Consider the following 26,265-nt stretch of genomic DNA (forward strand, 5'->3'; position numbering starts at 1 on the left):
CTCCCCCATGGATGTACGACACCAACCTGTGGACCGGCGTCGTCCACGCGTACTCGATGCCGGTTCCTTGGGCTCCTGCTCCGGGCATCCTTGGGTCTCGCTCGGCGGGCCACCAGGCTCTCTTCACCGCGCAGAACGCTGGTCCCTACAGCGGCTACGGTGTCGCCGCCCCCCCCCCCCCGCCTGCACCCGCCTACGGGTCCGCGCCGGCCTACGGAGCTGCCGCCGCGCCGGCCTACGGCATCACCGCCGCCTCGGCCTTCGGTGCAGCTCCCGCGCCGGCCTACGGAGGGTTTTACCCTCCTCAGGTGCCGCCACCGTGGGACCCGGCCCTGCTCGCCGCCCTGCACTCCGCCCCGTCACCGAGCTCCTATGGTGGCGGTGGTGACTGGTACATGGACTCGGGCGCCACCGCTCACATGACTGCTCATCCCGGTAACCTCACGTCTGCCACTCCCGCTCATACTCCCACCCATATCACCGTTGGTAACGGTTCCTCCCTACCCATTACACATGTCGGTCATATGTCTTTTTCGTCTACTTCTACTCCTGTCCATATGTCTAATGTTCTTGTGTCTCCTGACTTAGTTACTAATCTTGTTTCTGTTCGTTGCCTTGCTCGTGAGAACCCTATCACTGTTGAATTTGACGATATTGGTTTTTCTGTGAAGGACAACCGTACACGGATGGTACTCCACCGTTGTGACAGCCCGGACGAGCTTTACCCATTGCACCCCTCCGGCGCCACCACCACCCGTCGTGCCGTCGCCTTCGCCGCCAGTATCGATCTTTGGCATGCCTGTCTTGGTCATCCCAACTCCACCGTTATGCGTCATATTCTTCAGAGTTTTTCTTTTTCATGTAATAAGGTCGATGATCATACTTGCAAGGCTTGCCGTCTTGGCAAGCACGTTCGTCTTCCCTTTAGCGAGTCTACAAACATTTCCACCTTTCCGTTTCAGTTATTGCATAGTGATGTTTGGACGTCCCCGGTTGCTAGCAACACGGGCTATTTATACTATCTGGTGATATTGGATGATTTTTCTCATTATGTGTGGACATTCCCTCTCCATCGCAAGTCCGATGCTCTTGCCACACTCACAGCCTTTTATTCATATGTCACCACATAGTTCGGTCGTCCTATTCTTGCCTTACAAACTGACAACGGCAAGGAGTTTGACAACGTCGCCGTCCGCAATTTACTTGCGTCCCACGGCACCATCTTTCGCCTCACATGCCCCTACACGTCTCAGCAGAATGGTCGCGCCGAGCGCGTCCTTCGCACTTAATGATTGTGTCCGCACGTTGCTCTTCCACTCCTACGTGCCTCCTCGGTTCTGGCCGGACGCGCTCGCGACCGCCAGCCTCCTCATTAACATTCTCCCCTGTCGTTCCCGCTGGAACTACACTCCTCACCAGCTCCTCTTCGGTGCGGTTCCATCTTATGATGGTCTTCGCATCTTCGGGTGTCTCTGTTATCCTAGCACCGCGTCCACTGCTCCTCCCAAACTCGCACCCCGGTCGCTTCCTTGCTTTTTTCTTGGTTATCCTCCCAACACCAAAGGTTACCGGTGCTATGATCCAGTGTCCCACCGCGTTTTCACTTCGCGGCATGTGTACTTTGATGAGCTGGTGTTCCCGTTTCAGCAGGTACCGTCACCTTCGACGTCTCCAACGGCGCGGTTCGCCCCTGCCCCCACCTCTGGCGGACCGCCCAGCCGCGCCCCGGAGTCGGCCCTGCCCGCACTCCCCGCGCCGGCGGCCCCTGGCGCCGCGACCCCCGCTGCGGCCCCTGCCGTGGCCCCTGTCGCCGCGGCCACTGCAGCTGCCCCCTCGGCCGCCCCCGCCGTGGCCCCCGCGCCCCCCCGGCGGCCTCCGTTCCCGCCGTGGCCCCTGATGCCACGGCCTCCTCGGCCGCCCCCGCCGCGGCCCCTGTTGCGGCCCCTGCGGCCCCCGTCGCTGCGGCCGCACCCCTCACTGGTGTGGTCACTCGGGCTCGGACCGGGACACTTTGTCCCAGCACGCGCTACCCGTCGGACGAGTACGCGTGTGCTGCATCCACCTCGGCGCCGTCTCCGGTACCCACCTCCGCTCGCGCAGCCCTTCGGGATCCGAACTGGCTAGCTGCGATGCGTGAGGAGTGTGACGCCCTGCAGCGCAACTGTACGTGGCAGCTTGTTCCGTGGCCTCCCCATGCCAATGTCATCACTGGCAAGTGGGTCTTCCGCCACAAGACTCGCCCTGACGGTTATCTCGAGCGCTACAAGGCGCGTTGGGTGGTGCACAGCTTCCGCCAGCGTGCCGGCGTGGACTTCACCGACACCTTCGCCCCGGTTGTCAAACCGGGCACGATTCGAGCCGTCCTCCAGCTTGCTGTTTCTCGCGCCTGGCCGGTTCACCAGCTCGATGTGTCTAATGCTTTCTTGCATGGTCATCTTGACGAGCAGATGTTCTGTCAGCAGCCTACTGGTTTCGTCGACACCGACTATCCGGACCATGTGTGCTTGCTCTCCCATTCTCTCTACGGGTTGAAGCAGGCGCCTCGGGCCTGGTACCAGCGGATCGCAGCCTTCCTTCAGCAGCAGGGGTTCCGGTCCACATGGTCTGATGCCTCCCTGTTTGTCTATCACCAGGGCCCCGCCACCGCGTACCTCCTACTGTACGTCGACGACATCATCCTGACTGCCTCCTCGCCAGCGCTACTTCATCAGATCACAGCTCGCCTCGGCACCGAGTTCGCCCTCAAGGACTTGGGGGCTCTCCACTACTTCCTCAGCATTGAGGTAGTGCGCCGGGCTACTGGCTTCTTCTTGCACCAGCAGAAGTACGCCTACGAGCTTCTGGAGCGAGCGGGCATGCTTAACTGCAAGCCTGCTCCTACGCCTGTCGACACGAAGGCTAAGGTGTCCGCCGTCGAGGGTTCTCCGGCGTCCGACACTCCCTTCTACCACTCCATCGTCGGTGCGCTTCAGTACCTCACACTGACACGTCCGGACATTCAGTACGCTGTCCAGCAGGTGTGCCTTCATATGCATGCTCCTCGTGACATCCATTGGGCTCTCGTGAAACGTGTACTTCGGTACATACGTGGCACCACAGCCATGGGTCTCACTCTGACGGCATCACCTGACATCAGCCTTGTCGCCTACTCCGACGCCAACTGGGCTGGGTGTCCCGACACTCGCCGCTCCACCTCCGGCTACTGCGTCTACCTCGGGCCCTCTCTGATTTCGTGGTCGTCTAAACGACAACCCACTGTCTCACGATCGAGCGCCGAGGCTGAGTACCAGGCCGTGGCCAACGCCGTCACGGAGTGCTCTTGGCTACGACAGCTACTTCAGGAGTTGCTATGCGAGGTCACCAAGGCGACACTTGTCTACTGTGACAACGTCTCCGCGGTCTACCTTGCTGCCAACCCGGTCCATCACCGACGGACGAAGCATATTGAGCTCTACATTCACTTCGTCAGGGAGCACGTCGCACTTGGTCGTGTTCGTGTTCTACATGTGCCCACCAGTTCGCCGATGTCATGACGAAGGGACTACCAACCTCGACATTCGAGGGCTTTCGGTCCAGTCTCCGCGTCACCGGCGACGCTTCGACTGCCGGGGGGGGGGGGGGGGGGGGAAGGGGGGAGGGGGGGTGGTGAACATGTGTACATGTACGTAGGTCTGGGTCTTGTATGCAGTACCTGTAGTGTCTGTCTCCCTCTGTATGTACGTGTATCTTAGGAGACAAGATACCGGTCGCACCCCTTGTACCTATATATATGTGCCTAGTGCACGATCAATCAATTATCGATGCACCAAATCATTCTCTACAGCAAGGATGGACAAAGGGCAAGCCACGATCAGGTTCGGCATAGAAGATCCGAGGGGGTGTGTTTGTAATTCTGATTTCTCCAGTGCCATTTCGGCGTCGTGCGGGACGCGTGCCCCATTCGTTGTGTTCTAGCATTTCCGTGTGTGCTCAGTATTTTGACCAAATAATGATACCTGCTGACTTTTTTTTGCCAGGGAAGGATACATATTGACTGGTTTGGTAATAAAAGAAAAATCCAAAATTGAAAAGACAAAGCAATAGAAACGTGGCCACTGGCACACATGTGAAGATCGAACATCTATCATCCATTTGTTTACTGTACTGATGCATAAATATATCATGGAAACGATGCATACATCGCACTAACACAGCAATTTGAGTGGAATACACATTGTCCTCCTCCAAAAACAGTGGAGCCAAACCGCAGGAGTTCACCCACACAGCCGCTCGCTGGCACCGTAGTTCAGTTCAGACTTCAGAGGCTTCGGACTGCCACGCCACCACGCACGCTGGTGCGGTGATCTCACCATGGCATTGCAGGAACGGTGCAGGATGTCGATGCTGACAACACAGCACAGTCAGGCCTCGTTAAAGCGGGAGAGCACCCAAAAGCGGAGCAGGAAAGCACTAAAACGGAGCTAGGGGTACCTCATCTCGGATATCCCTCGCGAGATGCCGCGCGCGGCCGGAAAAGGCGATCGAGCGACGGAAAGCGCAGGCGCAGCAAAAGGCCGCATCAAAGTTGGTGGCATGGCATCGATCACCCCCGTGACAAAAGCCGCATATCCTCAGGATGATACCCTCAACTTCCCATGTTCCATCCGCCACACAGTTCCCCGGCAAACTTGCAACATTTGCTCCCTGCACTGTCCCTGAATTGCCAACGCCGGCAAATCTTAGTCTACTTTGACACACAGGAAGGAGTACTAGACATGAAGAGATTTTGAATCTGGACCGGAGTTGAGTTTGAGGCAGAATTCATGTGGGTCGATGCAAAACTGTGGTTTCAGGTACCAATGGAAAAGGCGTGACTAAAGAAACGGGTTCTTTTTCAGCAAAGGCAGAAAGCCCCTGGAGGTCTCGTAGAGGCGGCAGCACTTGCAGATAAAAGCACCCAATGGGAGCTTCCTCTTCTCCCCCTCTTACGCCCGGTCCTGCCCACGTACGGCCGGCAGGGCCGGGCAGGGCACACTCCGTTATCCAATCCGGCGTCCGTGCACGCAGCGCACACCATGTAGGCCACAAGATCTCAGATAGCTTATGTCATGGTGGTGGCATAAGCTACCAGTACCAGCTGCATGCCTGTGCTCTTCTTCAATTGGAGGCTTGGAGTGTGCCCTGGGCCGGCCATGGCCCATGGGCGCGTACGTAGCAGCCGATGGATCCGGCGTTGGCTAGCTATCTCTGGCCTACATCAAGCTGCAGCTGGCTAGGCTACTTGGGTTCTTGAGGAAGCTCGGGGTGAAACGGCCATGGCTGGCCGGCAGGGCGGCCTCGTCCACGGCGGCGGCGGCGACTTCTCACCTCTACTAAGGTAGGGCAACTTCTATCCTTTGGCAATTGTAACTTCTCGATCGGGGAGCGTGATGATCTCTCTCCTGTGAGTACCGGTGACGATCATAGCATGGTGCGAGTCTTCAGTGTCGTGTAACTACTAGTAGCTAGCTATACCAAATTGATATGAAGCTAGCTAGTGGTAGCTAGTATGGGTGTGTGTGTATGATCCTGCTTGAATCCTTCGATTCTGCTATCTATGGGCAGTGTATTTGTTGAGTTTTGTATCTGGTAATATCTCTTTTGTTAACCCCGGCCGTATATTGACTAGTGTAATCATCAATAAATATAATTTGATATGTATGCACACAGATTGTGTTTGTAACATACTGGTTCTTCTCCGTTGATGCAAACCAGCCGGTCGCCGTCGATGGCAGCATGTTCTGTTCTGTTGGTTTTGCAATTTGTAGTGTAGATAGTACTCAGTTGAGACATTTATTTTCAGACGGGGGAGTAGTATTAGCTTTCAGATATTTTATTCGAAATGATAGGATTTCCGCATTCATTAAGAAGAATAGAGTTGCTCAGTTAATTAAGAAACACCGAGCGAAAACCAGATGCCCGGTTAATTCTAGAGAACCGGGCGAAAAACATCACAACCACTGAGCGACACACATAAGAAACCCATGCACACCACTCCAAAGACCTTGTCGAGAGCATGCAGGTGTCATCGTCATCACTCTTCCCCAAGAGGCGTCATCGCCATCCCAAAATTCGTAGCAAACGACTCCGACTTTGCCGTAGGCGATCGTCAACTCAACCCACGCCATTGCGGACGTTTGAAGTTGCATGAAGATCTGGGCCAAAACTCAGCCACCTGCGGCAAGACAACGCAGCCCCAAGTCTGACAAAGCACTCAGAAGAACAGAACCAGTCACGGTTGGCGCCACGGAAGATCGCCGAATGGGCCATGCTACTGCTTATTTGTATGTCTATATATGAGACCCACACCATATTCAAGGAACCCAAATTATGATATTGAAAATGCGTTCCTCTAGCAGTTTCGTTTTGAGCATTCTGTTTTCTTTTTCAAACTCTACTTCTTTTCATATAGCAACCACTGATTAAAGAGACTGTCTGATCCGATCCGGCTAGGTCAACATCGTTATAAGCTTGACTGCTTAGTTATAACTACTCTCTTCGTTTTAAAATGGTGTAGAGGAATGCTACATCCACGGACGGCTATGTACGGTTTACAGGCCGATTCTCACTTGGCAAAGTTTGATTGGATTAAGGGGGAGGCTGAGGCGGTAGAGGAGGGTTACGTAACTTGTTCGTAAAGCCTAAAAAAAATATATAACTTGTTCGTACCTGAGTATATGTATTTAGCACATGTATTTTTATGTATTTTTGTACTCCAAGTCTTCCTTGTTGTGTATAGTTGAGAATATGATTGCCCTATGTACTATATATACATGTGCATATGCACCCAATTAATACATTGAGAATTGCATCCTATTCCTCTACATGGTATCAGCCTAACCCTCGATCCCAACCCTAGCCGCGCCGCCGTCACCTCTCCTGGCCGCCGCCGCCGCTTGTGCTGCCCCGCGCCGCCGCCTCCCTGGCCGCCGCACCACCTCCCTCCCCGCCACGCCTCTCACCTCCCTCCTAAACCCAGCCCAAGCCGCCGCACCTCCTTCTACCCAGAGCCGCCGCCCACCCAAACCCTAAACCCTACCCGAGCCCGAGCCGCCCCTCTCTCCGAGCCGCCTCTTCCCGATCCACCCTCCTCACGCAGCTCCACCTGCGCCGCTGCCCTCTCCCCGTGCCGCCCCTTCCCTTTTCCCGCACCCCGAGCCGCTACACCCTGCACCCGCCGTCGAACCACCTCGCAGCCATGTCGCCTAGGTCAACCTCCTCCGGTCCCAGCAACCCGACGACTCCTCCTACGGAACTGAGCCCGAAGAGCCCCTTGCCGCCGACATCCGCAACATCCACCTCACCGATCACGTTCCCATCATCCTCTCCCACACCTCCGCCAATTACTATGCCTGGAAAACCTATTTCAACCTTCTCTTTCGTGAGTACAATCTTCGTGATCATGTGGACGGCCTCTCCAACTTCTTCGCCGGCAACCACGACGCCAACTGGCTGGCCATCAACGCCACCCTCATCCGGTGGTTCTTCCTCACCGTCTCTCCGGACATCTTCCACACCGTCGTTCGCGATGGGGACGATGCCTACACGGTGTGGACCAAGATCAATGGCCTCTTCACCGACAACAAGCTTCAACGGATTGTTTTCTTGCAGCAGGAATTTTTTGGGTGTCACCAAAATGACTCCACCATCGACGCCTACTGTCTCCGGCTCAAGACCCCCTCTGACGAGCTCAACGATGTCGGGTTCAAGGTGGGAGATGAGCTTCTCCTCTTGACGCTCACCGCCGGCCTCAATGAGGACTTCGGCAACGCCGCGTCCAACCTCACCCTCATGGCCAACCCCACCTACGAGCGGGCGGTGGCCTATCTTCTTCTTGAGGAGCGGCGGATGAAGCAACTCCGCACCCGTGTTGCCCACACAGCCCTCGCTGCCGGCCTCTCCCACGGTGCTCCTACACCACCATCGGCGCCTCGTCCTTCGGTCGTCACGCCGCACTCGCTGCCCCTGCCGGCGCCACAGCCGCCCCAACCGCCGCGCAACGGTGGGAACGGCGGCAACCGTCGCCGCGGCCGCGGCGGTCAGCGCCAAGGGGAGGAAAAGGTGGCGGTGGCGGCCAATCTTCACAGCCACGCCACGGCGGGCAGCAGCCCCCGCCACCCTGGGCCGGAGGTTACAACGCTTGGACGGGGGTCGTGCATGCATACAGCATGCCGGTGCCGCGACCCCCCGCCCCGGGCATCCTCGGCCCCCGCCCGAGCATGCATCAGGCCCTCCTGGCCGCGCCACAACCAGGCGCCCCTGGCGCCTACGGCGGTCCTCCCGCCCCTCCCGTCGCGCCACCCTATGACGCGTATGGCGCCCCTGGCTATGGCGGCGTCCCTGGCTATGGCACGGGCTACGTCCCGCAGCCCTTCCTCGGCGCCTGGGACCCGGCGCTCCTAGCGGCGCTTCAGCAGCCGCCACCCTACTCCGGTGGTGGCGGCGATTGGTTTATGGATTCTGGCGCCACCGCCCATATGTCTGCTCATCCGGGTAACCTATCCTCCGTCTCTCCCACTTCCACTCCTTCCCGCATCATCATCGGCAACGGTGTTGGTCTTCCTATATCTCATGTCGGTTCTGCTAGTTTTCCCTCTAACTCTAGACCTCTTTCTATTAATAATGTCATTGTTTCTCCTCATCTAATTCCGAACTTAGTTTCCGTTCGTAATCTTTCTCGTGATAATTCTGTAACTGTGGAATTTGACGAAGTTGGCTTTTCTGTTAAGGACGCTCGCACCAGGATGATTCTTCACCGCTGTGACAGTCCCGGCGATCTCTACCCAGTTGAGTTGCCGTCATCTTCGGGTGGTCCTCGAGCCCTTTCTGCCGGCGTCGATCTTTGGCATGCTCGCCTTGGGCATCCTAGTGCTTCTTCACTTCGTCAAATAATGAGAGGATTTTCTTTTTCATGTAATAAAACGGCCGCTCACTCCTGTGAAGCCTGCCGGTTAGGCAAACATGTTTGCCTTCCTTTTAGTTCCTCATCCACAGTTGCTTATTTTCCATTTGAATTAATTCACGGCGATGTATGGACATCTCCAGTACCGAGTAATTATGGTTATCTCTACTATCTTGTTATACTGGATGATTACTCTCACTTTGAGTGGACGTTTCCTCTTCGTAGGAAATCTAATGCTCCCGCCGCCCTCATTGCATTTTATGCTTATGTCTCCACACAGTTTGGCGGCCCATACTCGCACTTCAAACCGATAACGGCAAATAATTTGACAACCTCACCATTCGCCATCTTCTTTCCTCCCATGTCACCGTGTTTCGCCTCACGTGCCCATACACCTCCCAGCAGAATGGCCGTGCCGAGCGCATCCTACGCACCCTCAATGAGTGTGTGCGTACCCTTCTTTTCCATGCCTACATGCAGCTCCCAGTTCTGGCCAGATGCCCTTGCCACCGCCACCCTCCTCCTTAACCTCCAGCCGTGTCGTCCGCGCTGGAACTATGCAGCACACCATCTTCTTTATGGTACTCCTCCCTCCTACGATGGCCTCCGCATTTTCGGTTGTCGTTGCTACCCTAACACCACCGCCACCGCACCTCATAACCTCGCTCCTCATTCCGTTCCATGTGTCTTTCTTGGTTACCCGGCCAACACGAAGGGTTATCGCTGCTATGACCCCGTGTTTCACCGTGTCATCACCTCCCGACACGTGTACTTTGATGAGCTTGTTTTTCCCTTTGCACAGGAACAGGTTGCGCCGTCTTCCTCTCCCGCGGCGGGTCCCCCTCCGCGCCGTCGCCAGCTGCCGGCCTTGGGTGCTCCGGCGCCCCCGCCAGCTGCGCCTTCCTCAGGGTCGGGGCCGTCCGCGGCTGCCTCCTCAGGCTTGACGCCCCCATCGCCACCGCATGATGGGCCGGCCTCGCCTGGAGCCGCGTTGATGCCGTCTTGGTCCCCCTCTTTGCATGATGGGCCGGCCCCGTCTGGCGCTGTGACGACGCCGCCTCGGTCACCTTGCGCTGCGGCCTCCCCGCCCTCCATCGCGGCCCCGTCTCCGGCTCGGTCCGCCTCTCCCGCGGCTTCCGTGGATGCTGTGGCGGCCTCGCCGCCGTCTCCCGCTGCACCGGCCCTGTCGGATGGGTCGGTCTCTTCTGGGGATGCTTTGCCTCCACCCGCGGCTGCACCCGCAGCCGGCCCCGTCACGCGCTCGCGTATAGGCGTATTCCGCCCAAGCTCGCGTTACTTTGCGGATGAATACGTCTGCACTGCCTCGACGTCTGCACCTTCTCCGCTGCCGTCCTCGGTTCAGGCCGCTCTTCGCGATCCCCTATGGATGGCCGCAATGCAGGAGGAGTTCGACGCTTTGCAGTGGAACTGGACTTGGCAGCTTATTCCCCGACCCCGGCACGCCAACGTGATCACCGGGAAGTGGGTCTAAAAACACAAGCTTCGTCCCGATGGCACCCTTGACCGCTATAAGGCGCGGTGGGTCGTTCGTGGCTTCCGGCAACGTGCCGGTGTGGACTTCACCGACACCTTCGCTCCGGTTGTTATGCTCGGGACGATCCGCACTGTTTTACAGCTTGCGGTCTCTCGTGCCTGGCCGGTTCATCAGATGGACGTCTCCAACACCTTTCTCCATGGTCATCTCGAGGAGCAGGTCTTCTGTCAGCAGCCCACTGGGTTTGTTGATCCGGCGTGTCCCGATCATGTGTGCCTGCTCTCACGCTCATTATATGGGCTCAAGCAGGCTCCTCGCGCCTGGTACCAGCGCATCGCAGCGTTTCTTCATCAAGTCGGCTTCCGCTCTACACGCTCCGATCCTTCGCTGTTTGTCTATCGCCAGGGCACCGACACGACGTATTTGCTCCTCTATGTTGACGACATCATCCTGACATCATGCACTTCTGAGCTCCTTCGCCGGCTTACTGATCATCTTCGTGCTGAGTTCACCATCAAGGACTTGAGCCCGTTGCACTACTTCCTCGGTGTCGAGGTGGTGCGCTGTCCTGATGGTTTCTTTCTTCATCAGCGGAAGTACGCTCATGAGCTCCTTGACCGTGCTGGGATGCATAATTGCAAACCCGCGGCCACGCCTGTTGACATGAAGGCCAAGCTCTCCGCTACTGATGGTTCTCCTGCCTCGGATGCTGCCTTCTACCGGTCCATCGTTGATGCTCTCCAGTACCTCACTCTCACTCGACCGGAGCTTCAGTATGCGGTTCAGCAGGTCTGCCTCCATATGCATGCTCCTCGAGACGTTCACTGGACTGCTGTCAAGCGGATTCTCCGCTACATCCGTGGTGCTATGGATCTCGGTCTCACTCTGCGCGCCTCCGCAGCCACTGATCTGGTCGCCTACTCCGATGCTGATTGGGCTGGCTGCCCGGACACCCGCCGAACCACTTCGGGCTACTGCATCTTCCTTGGACCGTCCCTGGTGTCGTGGTCGTCCAAGCGGCAACCCACAGTCTCTCGGTCTAGCGTCGAGGCTAAGTATCGCGCTGTGGCCAATGTTGTTGCTGAGTGTTCCTGGCTTCGTCAGCTTCTTCACGAGCTCTCGTGTCCTGTTGATAAGGCCACGGTGGTCTACTGCGACAACGTCTCCGCCGTCTACCTCTCCGCCAACCCGGTTCATCATCGTCGCACCAAGCACATTGAGCTTGATATTCATTTTGTTCGGGATCAGGTGGCTCTTGGCCATGTTCGTGTTTTACACGTTCCCACCTCCCAAACAATTTGTCGATATCATGACCAAAGGCTTGCCTACGATGTCTTTTGAGGAGTTCCGGTCCAGTCTCTGCATCAGCAATGGTGTCGCTTCGACTGCGGGGGGGTGTTGAGTATATGTATTTAGCACGTGTATTTTTGTACTCCAAGTCTTCCTCCTTGTGTATAGTTGAGGATATGACTGCCCTATGTACTATATAAACATGTGCATATGCACCCAATCAATACATTGAGAGTTGCATCCTATTCCTCTACAGTACCATCATGTTGGTTTAGGATTTCTGAAAGGTGTATTACTATTTTTTAGAAGTTAAAATGTCTATGTTTGACTAGGTTTACAAAATAATATCAACTATTACAATATCAAATAAAATAAAATATTAAACTACAACCATCAGGGATACTAATTTAGATTATACATATTGTTTATTTTTACAAGGTTTGGCTGAACATGCAAAAGCATAACTTCTGAAAAACAAAAATCAATACACCTTATAAGAGAATATAATGCAAAATTTAGAAAATGATCAATGTGGTGATGTTGCAGCATGTATGCATGCATATCAGATTTTGGATCCAAAGGGTCAGGACTTGGTGAGGAACGTAGACACCATTGTTTTTTTCTTCGAAAAAGAGGTTGAGACCCCGATGCACACAATCATTTTTATTATAGTTAATTATATTTTTTACCACCAAAATTCATGCTTATGAAAGAGAACATCATAAATCGGGATTTTGTCAAAAAAAATTCTATCATGCATGGCATTGAAAATCTTCTGGGAGTTAATAAATATTTGATATTATTCTCAAGATCAGAGGGTATCTTATTGTAATTTCCATAAGAATTGTTGTAGGAATTACAATAATTAGAGTAATTATTAGGAAACGGCCTAGGATTAAAATTGCCTCTATACGCATTATTACCAAAATTGTTCCTACAAACAAAATTCACATCCATAGATTCATTATTATTTTGACAAAGGCATATCATTAGGATCAACAAAAGCACTCTTGCTAGCAATCAATTTCATAAGTTCATCCATCTTTTCACTCAAAGTAATAATTTCTTCAATAGCATGCACTTTTTTGTTAGTAGAAGATCTTTCGGTATGCCATTGAGAGTAATTTGCCACAATATTATCTATGAGTTTAGTAGCTTCTCCTAATGTGATTTTCATAAAAGTACCACCCGCAGCGGAATCTAAAAGATTTCTAGATGCAAAATTCAATCCCGCATACAAATTGTGTGTGATCATCCATAAACTTAAACCATGAGTATGGCAATTTCTTATCATTAACTTCATCCTCTCCCATGATTGTGTAACATGTTCATAATCAAGTTGTTTAAAATTCATTATGTCGTTCCTAAGAGAGATGATCTTAGCGGGAGGAAAATACTTGAAAATAAAAGCATCCTTACACTTATTCCATGAATCAATACTATTTTTAGGCAAGGATGAAAACCAAGTTTTAGCATGAGTGGGAACGAAATAGCTTCAATTTGACAATATCATTACCCACATCTTTTTTCTTTTCCATATCACACAATTCAACGAAATTAAGATGGGAAACATCATCTTCATTAGACTACCAAAAAATTGTTTTTTCATAACAAGATTCAACAAAGCAGCATTAATTTCATAAGATTCTGCACTAGTGGCGGGAGCAATCAGAGTACTAATTAAATCATTATTATTAGTGTTGGAAAAATCACACAACTTAGTGTTTTGTTGAGACATCATGACAAAGCAAGCAATCTAGCAAACAAGAAGCAAACGAAAAGGCAAACAAAAAGAAGGCGAATAAAAAGGCAAATATTTTTGTATTTTTCCGAAAAAATTAGAAGTGGGGGAGATGAAAATGAGAGGCAAATGGCAAATAAAGTAAATGGAAGAGATGAGAGTTTCTGATATGTACTTGGTAGGCTTGATGTAGATCCTCCCCGGCGACGGCGCCAGAAATTTTTCCTGCTACTTCTTGAGATTGCATTGGTTTTTTTCTGAAGAGGAAAGGGTGATGCAACAAAGTAGAGATAAGTATTTCCCTCAGCTAAGAACCAAGGTATCAATCCAGTAGGAGAAACACACAAGTCTCCAATAATTGCACCTGCACAAACAAACAAATACTTGCACCCAACGCGATAAAGGGGTTGTCAATGCCTTCACGGTTACTTGCAAGGATGAGATCTGATAGTGATGGATATAAAAGATAAGTAAAAGTGCTAAATAAAATAAAAGTAAATAGATTGCAGCAAGGTATTTTGTGTTTTTGGTTTTCTAGATCTGAAAATAATATGATAAAAGATAGACCCGGGGCCATAGTTTTCACTAGAGGCTTCTCTCTTGAAAGAAAGCATACGGTGGGTAAACAAATTACTGTTGAGCAATTGATAGAAAAGCGCATAGTTCTGACGATATCCAAGGCAATGATCATGTATATAGGCATCACGTCCGAGACAAGTAGACCGACTCCTACCTGCATCTACTATACTATTACTTCACATATCGACCGCTATACAGTATGCATCTAGTGTATTAAATTAACAAGAACGGAGTAACGCCTTAAGCAAGATGACATGATGTAGAGAGATATATCCAATCAATATGAACAAACCACATATTTTTATCCTTAATGGCAACAATACAAATACGTGTCATGTCCCCTTCTGTCACTGGGATTGAACACCGCAAGATTGAACCCATTACAAAGCACCTCTCCTATTGTAAGAAAAATTAATCTAGTTGGCCAAACCAAATCAATAGATCGGAGAGAAATACAAAGCTATATAAATCATGCATAAAAGAGTTCAAAGAAGACTCAAATAATATTCATAGACAATCTGATCATAAACCCACAATTCATCGGATCTCAACAAACACACTGCAAAAAAGATTACATCAAATAGTTCTCCAAGAACATCGAGGAGAACATTGTACTGAAGATCAAAGAGAGAGGAGAAGACATCTAGCTACTAGCTATGGACCCGTAGGTCTGTGGTAAACTACTCACACAACATCGGAAGGGTAGCAAGGTTGATGTAGAAGCCCTTCGTGATCGAGTCCCCCTTCAGCGGAGGACCGGAAAAGGTCCCCAGATGGGATCTCACGAAGATAAAAACTTGCGGCAGTGGAAAAGTAGTTTTGGTGTGCCTCTGGTCTACGGGGAATATTTGGGTATTTATAGAAGAAGAATTAGGGTTAGAAGTGCCACAAGGGTCCCACAAGCTTGGGGGGTGAGCCCCCTGAGCTTGTGGCCACCTCGTGGCTCTCCTGGCCTCCTCCGGAAGCTTCCAGAGTATCTTGTGGTCCAAGAAAAATCGTTAAAAAGTTTCGTTCCATTTGAACTTTGTTTGGTATGAATTTTCTGTAAAGACAAAAACAAAGGAAAAAACAACAACTGGCGCACTAGGTTAATAAGTTAGTCCCAAAAATAATATAATAATGCATATAAAACATCCAAAATTGATAATATAATAGCATGAAACAATCAAAAATTATAGATACATTGGAAACGTATCATACGTCGATATTTGGTGTCAAATTTTTCAGTTCGATTCAAGGATTCAACAGCGACAACTGTGGTTCCGGGACGCTAGTCCTTAGGGGCACGTGCACGAAGACTTTCCGACTGTTATCGACAAGGTCAGTCCGGCTCCGGTATGGGAGCGGCAACAATGGCGCGTCGACGGCTCATTCTGTGGCCGCAATGGTCATTCGGTAGTCCATGGACCTCAGTGTAATTTTTATTATATTTGAGGCGTTTTGTACTTCCGGTGAATCTTTATCATAAATCTATTATTTTCGAAAAAAATCACAACTTTTATTAAATTGAACAAAACGATTACACACTTTCAAGAATCTGAATTCGCACACATTGAATGGAGCAAGCATGTACTGCTACTACATAAATAGTCAGTCACAAACTTACCGTCATACACTCATATTAGTTCTTCCTTTGGACGACCTGGAGCTTGACACCATTCTTGAAGTTGGTGACGATGGAGAACTGCAGCTGCAGAGGGGACTCCATTCTGGCCGAGTGCCTGAAGACGTAACGGCGGTAGAGGTGGATGACGGTGAGCTTGAGCTGCTGGAACGCGAACTTCTGCCCCGGGCACGCCCGCGGGCCGATGCCGAAGGGGATGTACGCGTAGGGATGCCTCCGCTTGCACTCCTCGCTCTCCGGGTCGAACCGCTCCGGCCGGAACGCTTCGGGCTCCGGGAACTGCTCCGGGTCCCTCCCCAGCACCGCCGTCGCCAGCCACACCCACGTCCCCTTGGGCAGGAAATAGCCTCCGATCTCGACGTCGGCGGTCGCCTCCCTCGAGACCACCGGGGAGCCGGGGAAGTATCGCATGGTCTCCTTGAGGACCTGCTCCAGGTAGGGGAACTTGGTGCGGAGGTCGTCGGCGTCGGGCACCACGTCCTTGGGCCCGAACGCGTCGATCTCCTGGAGCAGCTTCTCCTCCACCTCCGGGTGCGCCGACACGAGGTATACCAGGCTCGACAGCGTGAAGGACATGGTGCCGGAGCCCGCGAGTAGGTGCTCGTACGTGAGCGCGCTGACGTAGTCCGGCGTGAAGAGCTTCCTCATGGCGTCGCTGGTGTCGATGCCGTTGAGCAGCACGGAGAGGAAGTTCTTCTGGCCCCTGTCGGCCTGCGCCGTCCGCTCTGCCACGATGGCGTCGAGCTCCCCGCTGAGCGCCGCGTTGGTCTCGTCCATCCGTCGGTCCATGGAGCCCGGCACGCGCAGCATCAGCTGCCGCAGCGGCTTCTGGAGCGCCGGAAGGAACGTGCCGACGAGCATGGACAGCGAGCCCGAGAGGTCCATCTTGAGGGACGTGGTGGCGTACAGGTGCTTCTGGATGAAGTCGCGTGGCGCGTCGTGGATGATCTTCTCGGCATCGTCAGTGTCCTTGGTGAGCCCGAAGTCGACGCCGAAGGCGGCCTGGCCGATGACGTCGGTGAAGAGCCTGATGGAGATGTCGGAGAAGGTGATCTCCTCGCCGGGGCAGAACAGGTTGCCCGCCTGCTCGATGTAGGGCTGGATGGCCGGGATGAGGCTCGCCAGGTGCGACGGCTGGTAGATGGAGATGATCACGTTCCGCATGGCCTGCCATGTCGAGCCCCTGCACATACACGTCGACACATCATCAATGGATTAATGACACCAGAACTGCATGCATGTATCTTTCACGTACGAGCAAATACAATAAGATGACATAAGCAGGCTATAAAGAATAAAATAAAATATTTTTGTTTAGTTGGAGAAGAGAAAAGAGGAAAGAGGAGAAAAGCGGGCTCTTCGTTGGTAGCCGGCTGCAACACGAGCCCCAAGACACTTTGTAAGGTTGCAAGGTGGACCAATTATTAATAATGAAGTACTCCCTCTGTCCCAAAATTTTTGTCGTAGATTTGTCTAAATACGAATGTATCAAGTCACATTTTATTATTAGATACATCCGTATCTAGACAAATATAAGACAAGAATTTTGGGACGCAGGGAGTAATACACATTAAAAATTTACTATTATCGTACATGCCGGCTATTAGATTGGCTCTATATGACATGGCAACTTCTTATAACCGTTTGTTGGCTATATTATTAACCACGCTCTAAGATAGACCAGGTACAGTGTGCTAATGGACGTGGATTTTTAGAACACCTGCAACCCGGCCCTGGTATCCTGACTGTCCAATATTGCTTTAAGATCTGTGCAACACAACTAACTTTTCATATGAAATTTTCTCTTTTTTGTTTCTCTCACATAAAAGATGTCTTGAAGTTCAAACCTTTGCAACGTGGCAAAGCTTTCCATCTAGAATCTAGGATAAATTTATCAGAATTTTTTATCAAACATAAATATACAAAATATGATTTTTTAGATTACAAAATTATTTTTTGTATATTTATGTTTGACAAAAAATTCTGAAAGATTTATCCTAGATTCTAGATAGAAAGTTTTGCCACGCTGCAAAGGTTTGAACTTCAAAACATGTTTTATGTAAGAGAAACAAAAAAGAAAAATAAATTTGCACGAATCGTGATGCGAAGAATGGATGGCTAGATAAAGAGGACCTGGGTGCAGGTGTTCTATTATATATTCTCGGTGTGCTAATCTGTAGTATACGTACTTGGTGAAGAGGAGGCTCTTGTAGTGGATGGGCGAGCTAGCGATGGTGACCGGCACGCTCCTGTCGACGATGCTCTTGAACTTCTTGATGCCGGCCTCCCTGCACAGCTCCGGGTCGGCGACCACCACCAGCGGCTGCCTGCCCATGTAAAACCTGTAGATGGGCCCGTATTTCTTTGCGAGGACGCCGAAGGCCTGCGAGCCATGCTTGTCCAGCAGCGGCAGGTGGCCGACGAGGCCGTAGGCGAGGGGGCCCGGGACCCTGCGCAGGCGCCACGACGGCGCGTAGAAGTACACGGCGAACGCGCCGGCCGCCATGGCCGCCACCGTGAACAGCATCGCCGGGAACGACGCCAGCGGCGAGCCCACCTGGCTGCACAGTAGTGCTGCTCCCGCCCCCTCCATTGTTGAAATTGCTTAGCTAAGCCTAGTTACTGTCTTATCCGACCGTGGCCTCTTTCTTGCTCGGAGACACTGGATGAATAAGATATACTGGATCGCGTGGCGATGGGAGCACTTATATACACCACACGAAGTAAGTTGTGTGATTATTTTCCTTCCTTTATGATTGCCAAATTGGACTTTTCTCTTTGGGAGCATGCAGCCAATAAATGGGAGTTTCGGGGAAAGAGACGCATGAAATTTTCCATGATCAGCTGCACGTGGTCGTAGAATAGAAGAGAGAAAGAGCGATGTTCAAGTCATCCGGCCCTACGAATGCGGTCGTAACACGTCGTGACTCGCGAGTAAAGAGTGGTTTTTCTATTCTATCATGCATGTGAGATTCGCGTGTCATTTTTTTTTGGTTTCTGGAAGCTTGTCTTGTTTAAGAGCATCTACAACAGCCGCCGAACGCGCTGCACACTGAAAACTACTTTGCCGTGCGCTCATCGTCTGGTTTGGCGCAGCAGGCAACGCTGGCTCCAGCAGCGGCGCTAAAATGCAGCGCGCGCAGCTCCAGCTGCGCGCAAAAATGCAGCGCACACGACTCTCGCACAAACAACATATGCATTCCAAACACAAGCAAAAAGATCAAACACAAAAAGGATAAATCAACAATAAATAGTTCAATTTCGTTATTACAACTCAAACAAACAGTTTATCGTTCAATACAACAAATACTGCAATAACACAACAAATAGTTCAACAATACAACATCGAACGCACAAATCATGATGCTCTTTGTCGTTCATTCCATGCCCACCACTCCTCAACGGGATCCTTCTGGAGATCATCATGCGCTGCGGGACGTCGAATGGCATGATAGGAGGCAACAAAACGGGCCACCCTTTCAGCCCTCCATCGCACTCGCACGGGATGTCCCAAGAGCTCATACTGAGAGTAGTCTACATCTTGGCCACGCTCATTCTCGATGATCATGTTGTGCATGATCACACAAGCGTGCATGATGTACCAAAGCATTTTTTGATCCGAAAATCTAGCGGGTCCTCTCACAATAGCAAATTGGGCTTGCGAAATCCCAAAAGCTCACTCCACATCTTCTCTAGCCGCCGCTTGAGCATTGTGGAAATCAAGATTTTTCTTACCTTCCGGTCTTTTCAACGGCTTCACAAATGTTTGCCACTTTGGGTAGATGTCATCCGCAAGATAATAGTCATAGTTGTATGTACGACCATTTGCTACAAACTGCACTGGTGGCAAATCACCATTTGCAATCTTATTTATCAGTGGTGACCGGTTGACACCATTGATGTCATTCAAAGATCCAGGCATTCCATAGAATGCATGCCAAATCCAAGTCTCTTGATCGGCCACCGCTTCAAAGATTATAGTGGAACCCTTTTTTTGGCCGTGGAATTGCCCATGCCATGCCTTTGGACAATTCTTCCAACTCCAATGCATGCAATCTATTGAGCCAAGCATACCTGGGAAGCCGCGAGCTTTGTTCATCTCCAATAGCCTTGCGGCGTCTTCAGCATTGGGAGATCTCAAATACTCCTGGCCAAACACTTGCACAATTCCGACTGTGAAGCGCTTGACGCATATGATGGCTTGGCTCTCACCCATAGCCAAGTGATCATCAACTAGATCAGCCGGGATACCATATGCCAACATACGCAAAGCGGCTGTCACCTTCTGAAAGGTGCTATGCCCGAGCTCTCCGGCGACATTCCTCCTTTGCTGAAAAAACCGGTCATGGCTCGCTAGTTTCTCTGCAATGCGCCTGAACAACTCGATGCTCATCCTAAACCGGCGACGAAAGTACGACTCCAGGTATGTGGGATTCTCCGCAAAATAATGCCTGATCAATATGTTGTGGGCATCGATCCTATCCCTCCAAATTTTCTGCCGACCCATAACCGAACCACCGTGCTTCGGTTTTTTATTGATGTGCATAGCTAGGATCATTGCAAGGTCCTCCTCCTCTTCCATATCAAATTCTTCTTCGGAAGAATCATACGACGAACTCATCTACAATGTTGAATACTAGGCTATAAAAACTACAATCAACATGCACCAAATTCATGAAGTTGAGCAATACAATCCTTGCGGGCGCCGAGCGGCAGTGAGCGGCCGCGCGCTGTTCGTCGGAGGACCGCCGCGCACGAGGGCGGCGGTGACTAGAGGGAGGCGGAGGAAGCCGTAGCGGCGCGGGGATAGGCCGGGGAAGCGCCGGAACGGTTGCCGGGCGGCGCGGGCGGCGGCGGTGCCGCGGATGGATGGGGTGGGTGGAGTTGCAAGCGAGCGCTCGAGAGTCCAGAGCGCGGGAGCGGGCGCAGCAAATAAGCGGCGCGCGATGGCGTTTCAGCCCGCGCGCTGAACTATATATGCCGCGCGCGCGATTTTTGCACCTCCGCTGGAGCCCGGACCGGTAGCGCGCGCAAAAAACGCTGATTTTTCAGCGCGACGGCTATATAGCGCGGCTGTTGGAGATGCTCTAAGATCATGACGGAATGTTGAGTTGGTTTTATGTTTCAAGGTGTACCATCATATTTCATTGTGTATTAGCAAATCTGCTGTGAAAGAAATGCACTATTATATGTTGGTATACGAAGCAACATTATAAAATAAGAATATCATAACAAAACATCATGTAATTCTCCAAAACAAAATAAACTTTGCCAAAAATCAAAAGCTTAGCACGGATTGCAAGGCAATGATGGATGAAGTATATCACATAAATGATAGAATACCATTTCTCATCACGAGTAGGACTGGAAGTGAGATGGATAGATTTTCAAAAGTTGCAAAGCCTGATGTAGAAAAAAATGGGAGAATGCTATGGTTACATAATGCAATTTCCTCTCCGGATAAACATCTTAATCTACATTTCTGATATTATTTTTCTGACGCATGGAAGGAGTATGTTACACAAAGGCCATCTCGCGTGCGGGCATTGGAAGGCAACCGTCACAAACCACACAACACTTGCAAAGTCGTGCACTGAATGCATGTACGCTTGGTTTGATGTTGAGATTTTCGCAGTTGATAAATCTACGGTACCTAAAACAAACTCACGCATCAGTTGAATTCACTTCGACGCCAAAGGCAGGGCTGATGTCACAAGTGGGAGTGAGGAGCGTCGACCCCGGTGAGGCCGAGCCAGGACTTCACTGGAGACGGAGACGAGACTGCGAGCAAGAATGAGCTATGACATCCTATATGGAGGCGAGAAATCAGTTGACTGGTGCAGGTCGAACAAGTGTGGGCTGTCAAAGAAATCTGATCGGTGTGCAGGTTTAGAGGGATGGTCAAGGGTAGCGACAAAACTACAGTGAGGGGCGACGAGGTGGTCGGGGGGGGGGGGGGGGGGGGGGCAACATGGCCCGGCCGATGCTGCAAGGCGGGCCATAGAAGGAACAACTAGAGGTTGAAGAAAGAATGGGAGTCATCCCATTTTGATCCAACGATCCTCGAATTTGACTTGCGCAAAATAACATTTTCAGGCAGATGATGAATTGGTACTCTCTAAAAATTTAACACGCTATCAATCAATGGATTGACATAATGTCACACACACACACACACACACACACACACACTTGAAGGAAATATGCCCTAGAGGCAATAATAAAGTTGTTATTTTATATTTCCTTATTCATGATAAATGTTTATTATTCATGCTAGAATTGTATTGATCGGAAACCCAAATACATGTGCGAATACATAGACAAACACTGTGTCCCTAGTGAGCCTCTACTTGACTAGCTCGTTGATCAAAGATGGTTAAGGTTTCCTAACCATGGACATGAGTTGTCATTTGATAATGGGATCACTGTTGGAAATATGCCCTAGAGGCAATAATAAATAGGTTATTATTATATTTCCTTGTTCATGATAATCGTTTATTATCCATGCTAAAATTGTATTGATAGGAAACTCAGATACATGTGTGGATACATAGACAACACCATGTCCCTAGTAAGCCTCTAGTTGACTAGCTCGTTGATCAATAGATGGTTACGGTTTCCTGACCATGGACATTGGATGTCGTTGATAACGGGATCACATCATTAGGAGAATGATATGATGGACAAGACCCAATCCTAAGCCTAGCACAAGATCGTGTAGTTCATTTGCTAAGAGCTTTTCTAATGTCAAGTATCATTTCCTTAGACCATGAGATTGTGCAACTCCCGGATACCGTAGGAATGCTTTGGGTGTACCAAACGTCACAACGTAACTGGGTGGCTATAAAGGTGCACTACAGGTATCTCCGAAAGTGTCTGTTGGGTTGGCACGAATCGAGACTGGGATTTGTCACTCCGTATAAACGGAGAGGTATCTCTGGGCCACTCGGTAGGACATCATCATAATGTGCACAATGTGACCAAGGAGTTGATCACGGGATGATGTAAGTTACGGAATGAGTAAAGAGACTTGCCGGTAACGAGATTGAACAAGGTATCGGGATACCGACGATCGAATCTCGGGCAAGTAACATACCGATAGACAAAGGGAATTGTATACGGGATTGATTGAATCCTCGACATCGTGGTTCATCCGATGAGATCATCGTGGAACATGTGGGAGCCAACATGGGTATCCAGATCCCGCAGTTGGTTATTGACCGGAGAGTCGTCTCGGTCATGTCTGCGTGTCTCCCGAACCCGTAGGGTCTACACACTTAAGATTCTGTGACGCTAGGGTTGTAGAGATATTAGTATGCGGTAACCCGAAAGTTGTTCAGAGTCCCGGATGAGATCTCGGACGTCACGAGGAGTTCCGGAATGGTCTGTAGGTAAAGATTTATATATGGGAAGTCTTATTTTGGTCGCCGGAAAAGTTTCGCGCATTATCGGTATTGTACCGGGAGTGCCAAAAGGGGTCCGGGGGTCCACCAAGGGGGTCCACCAGCCCCGGGGGGCCACATGGGCTGTAGGGGTGTGCGCCTTGGCCTATATGGGCCAAGGGCACCAGCCCCAAGAGGCCCATGCGCCAAGAGATAAGGGAAAGGGAGAGTCCTAAAGGGGGAAGGCACCTCCGAGGTGCCTTGGGGAGGATGGACTCCTCCCTGGCCGCACCCTTCCTTGGAGGAAGGGCCAAGGCTGCGCCCCCCCTCTCCCTTGGCCCTATATATAGTGGGGGGGGAGGAGGGCAGCAATATCTAAGCCCTGGCGCCTCCCTCTCCCTCCCGTGACACATCTCCCTCCTCCCGCAGCGCTTGGCGAAGCCCTGTTGGAATCCCGCTACTTCCACCACCACGCCGTCGTGCTGCTGGATCTCCATCAACCTCTCCTCCCCCCTTGCTGGATCAAGAAGGAGGAGACGTCGCTGCTCTGTACGTGTGTTAAACGCGGAGGTGCCGTCCGTTCGGCGCTAGGATCATCGGCGATTTGGATCACGACGAGTACGACTCCATCAACCCCGTTCTCTTGAACGCTTCCGCTCGCGATCTACAAGGGTATGTAGATGCACTCCTTCCCTCTCGTTGCTAGTAAACTCCATAGATTGATCTTGGTGATGCGTAGAAAATTTTGAATTTCTGCTACGTTCCCCAACAGTGGCATCATGAGCTAGGTCTATGCGTAGTTTCTATGCACGAGTAGAACACAAAGTAGTTGTGGGCGTCGATGTTGTCAATTCTTCTTGCCGCTACTAGTCTTATCTTGTTTCGGCGGCATTGTGGGATGAAGCGGCCCGGACCAACCTTACACGTACGCTTACGTGAGACAGGTTCCACCGACTGACATGCACTAGTTGCATAAGGTGGCTAGCGGGTGTCTGTCTCTCCCACTTTAGTCGGAACGGATTCGATGAAAAGGGTCCTTATGAAGGGTAAATAGAAATTGGCATATCACGTTGTGGTTTTACGTAGGTAAGAAACGTTCTTGCTAGAAACCTATACAAGCCACGTAAAAACTTGCAACAACAATTAGAGGACGTCTAACTTGTTTTTGCAGCATGTGCTATGTGATGTGATATGTCCAAAAGGATGTGATGAATGATATATGTGATGTATGAGATTGATCATGTTCTTGTAATAGGAATCACGACTTGCATGTCGATGAGTATGACAACCGGCAGGAGCCATAAGAGTTGTCTTTATTTTTTGTATGACCTGCGTGTCATTGAATAACGCCATGTAAATCACTTTACTTTATTGCTAAGCGCGTTAGCCATGGAAGTAGAAGTAATCGTTGGCGTGACAACTTCATGAAGACACAATGATGGAGATCATGATGATGGAGATCATGGTGTCATGCCGGTGACAAAGATGATCATGGTGCCCCGAAGATGGAGATCAAAGGAGCAAAATGATATTGGCCATATCATGTCACTATTTGATTACATGTGATGTTTATCATGTTATGCATCTTATTTGCTTAGAACGACGGTAGTAAGTAAGATGATCCCTTATAATAATTTCAAGAAAGTGTTCCCCCTAACTGTGCACCGTTGCGAAGGTTCGTTGTTTTGAAGCACCACGTGATGATCGGGTGTGATAGATTCTAACGTTCGAATACAACGGGTGTTGACGAGCCTAGCATGTACAGACATGGCCTCGGAACACATGCGAAACACTTAGGTTGACTTGATGAGCCTAGCATGTACAGACATGGCCTCGGAACACAAGAGACCGAAAGGTCGAACATGAGTCGTATAGTAGATACGATCAACATGGAGATGTTCACCGATGATGACTAGTCCGTCTCACGTGATGATCGGACACGGCCTAGTTTGACTCGGATCATGTATCACTTAGATGACTAGAGGGATGTCTATCTGAGTGGGAGTTCATAAATCAGATGAACTCAATTATCATGAACATAGTCAAAAGGTCTTTGCAAATTATGTCATAGCTTGCACTTTAGTTCTACTATTTAAGATATGTTCCTAGAGAAAATTTAGTTGAAAGTTGGTAGTAGCAATTATGCGGACTGGGTCCGTAAACTGAGGATTGTCCTCATTGCTGCACTGTAACACCCTGGGAATCATGCTACAGTAACTCCATGTGATTAAACTAATCATGTTGCTAAACAGGGCTTGATCACATTTGAATCACCTTCCTTTTCAAACTCCTAGTTCAAACTTCAAATATAATTAAAGTGAAAAATAAAAGTTTTCAAAACTCAAACAAAAATGTTCAGTGGGTGCCAAATATTACACTGGTAATTATGGTGGAGAAAACACATTTTTATAAAATGCCTAAATACTTTAAATGAAATATAACAGAAAAGGAAATAAACAAATAAAAGGAAAACAGAAAACAGAAACAGAACAGAAAAAGAAAAAAAAGGAGCAGGCCTTCCCCCCCCCCCACTGGACCCGTGGCCCATCTGCACCGAACCCCCCCCCCCCCGGCCCAAACTGGGCCGCACCCCCGCACCCCCGACCCCGGCCCAGCCCACCTCTCCTCCCTCGCCCCCTTCCCTGTTCCCCCGACCGGGTCGGAACAGGGGCGCGCTCCCGCCCGACCCCCTCGCCGGCACCGACGCCGGAGAGGATAAGGGCGCCAGCGGCCCCCGCCTCCTCGGGCCTCTCTCCCACTCACCCCGCTCACTCCCTCGGCCTCTGCGCCTCTCCCCCGCCAGATCCACCTCTCTCTCCCCTTCGATCTCCTCTGCCCGCGCGTGCTCGCCGCCGTTCACCGTCGAACTCGCGGCCACCGTGCCCCGATCGCCCCGACGACGTGCCCGAACGACTTCCCGCCGTCGACTACGTCGACTACGCCCTCGGGAACGAGTCGAGCGCCTCTGCACCGGCCTCCCCGAGCTCGTCTTCAACCTACGGCCGCCGTCGTTCGTCGCCGATTCCGGCTACCCCGTGCCCTCCCCGAGCACGCTGCCACTCCCTACAGCTCCGCTGTGAGCTCCCGCATCTCCTCCCCCTCTCCGTTAGCTCGCTCGCGCTCCGTAGCTGCTCCCCCACGCGCGCCCGATCGCCACGCCGCGGAGCTCGCCGCCGGCGTGTCTCCGGTGACCAAATGGTCACGGCCGTAGGCCCGCTAGCCCGACCGCACCGT

The 26,265-nt window shown here is 51.1% G+C and overlaps 1 protein-coding gene across 1 annotated transcript; it reads right to left on the bottom strand.

The window, feature by feature from the left end:
• Nucleotides 1–15,501: 15,501 nt before the first annotated feature.
• Nucleotides 15,502–18,418, bottom strand: LOC109748831 (cytochrome P450 711A1). The gene is made up of 2 exons (XM_020307855.4): nucleotides 17,839–18,418; nucleotides 15,502–16,832 (listed from the first exon to the last, which is right to left on the bottom strand). The coding sequence occupies exons 1-2, from the start codon at nucleotides 18,240–18,242 to the stop codon at nucleotides 15,647–15,649; spliced, it is 1,590 nt and encodes a 529-aa protein (XP_020163444.1). The 5' UTR covers nucleotides 18,243–18,418; the 3' UTR covers nucleotides 15,502–15,646.
• Between the last annotated feature and the right edge of the window lie 7,847 nt (nucleotides 18,419–26,265).

Source organism: Aegilops tauschii, chromosome 4, assembly GCF_002575655.3.
Source record: "Aegilops tauschii subsp. strangulata cultivar AL8/78 chromosome 4, Aet v6.0, whole genome shotgun sequence".
Lineage (NCBI taxonomy): Eukaryota > Viridiplantae > Streptophyta > Magnoliopsida > Poales > Poaceae > Aegilops > Aegilops tauschii.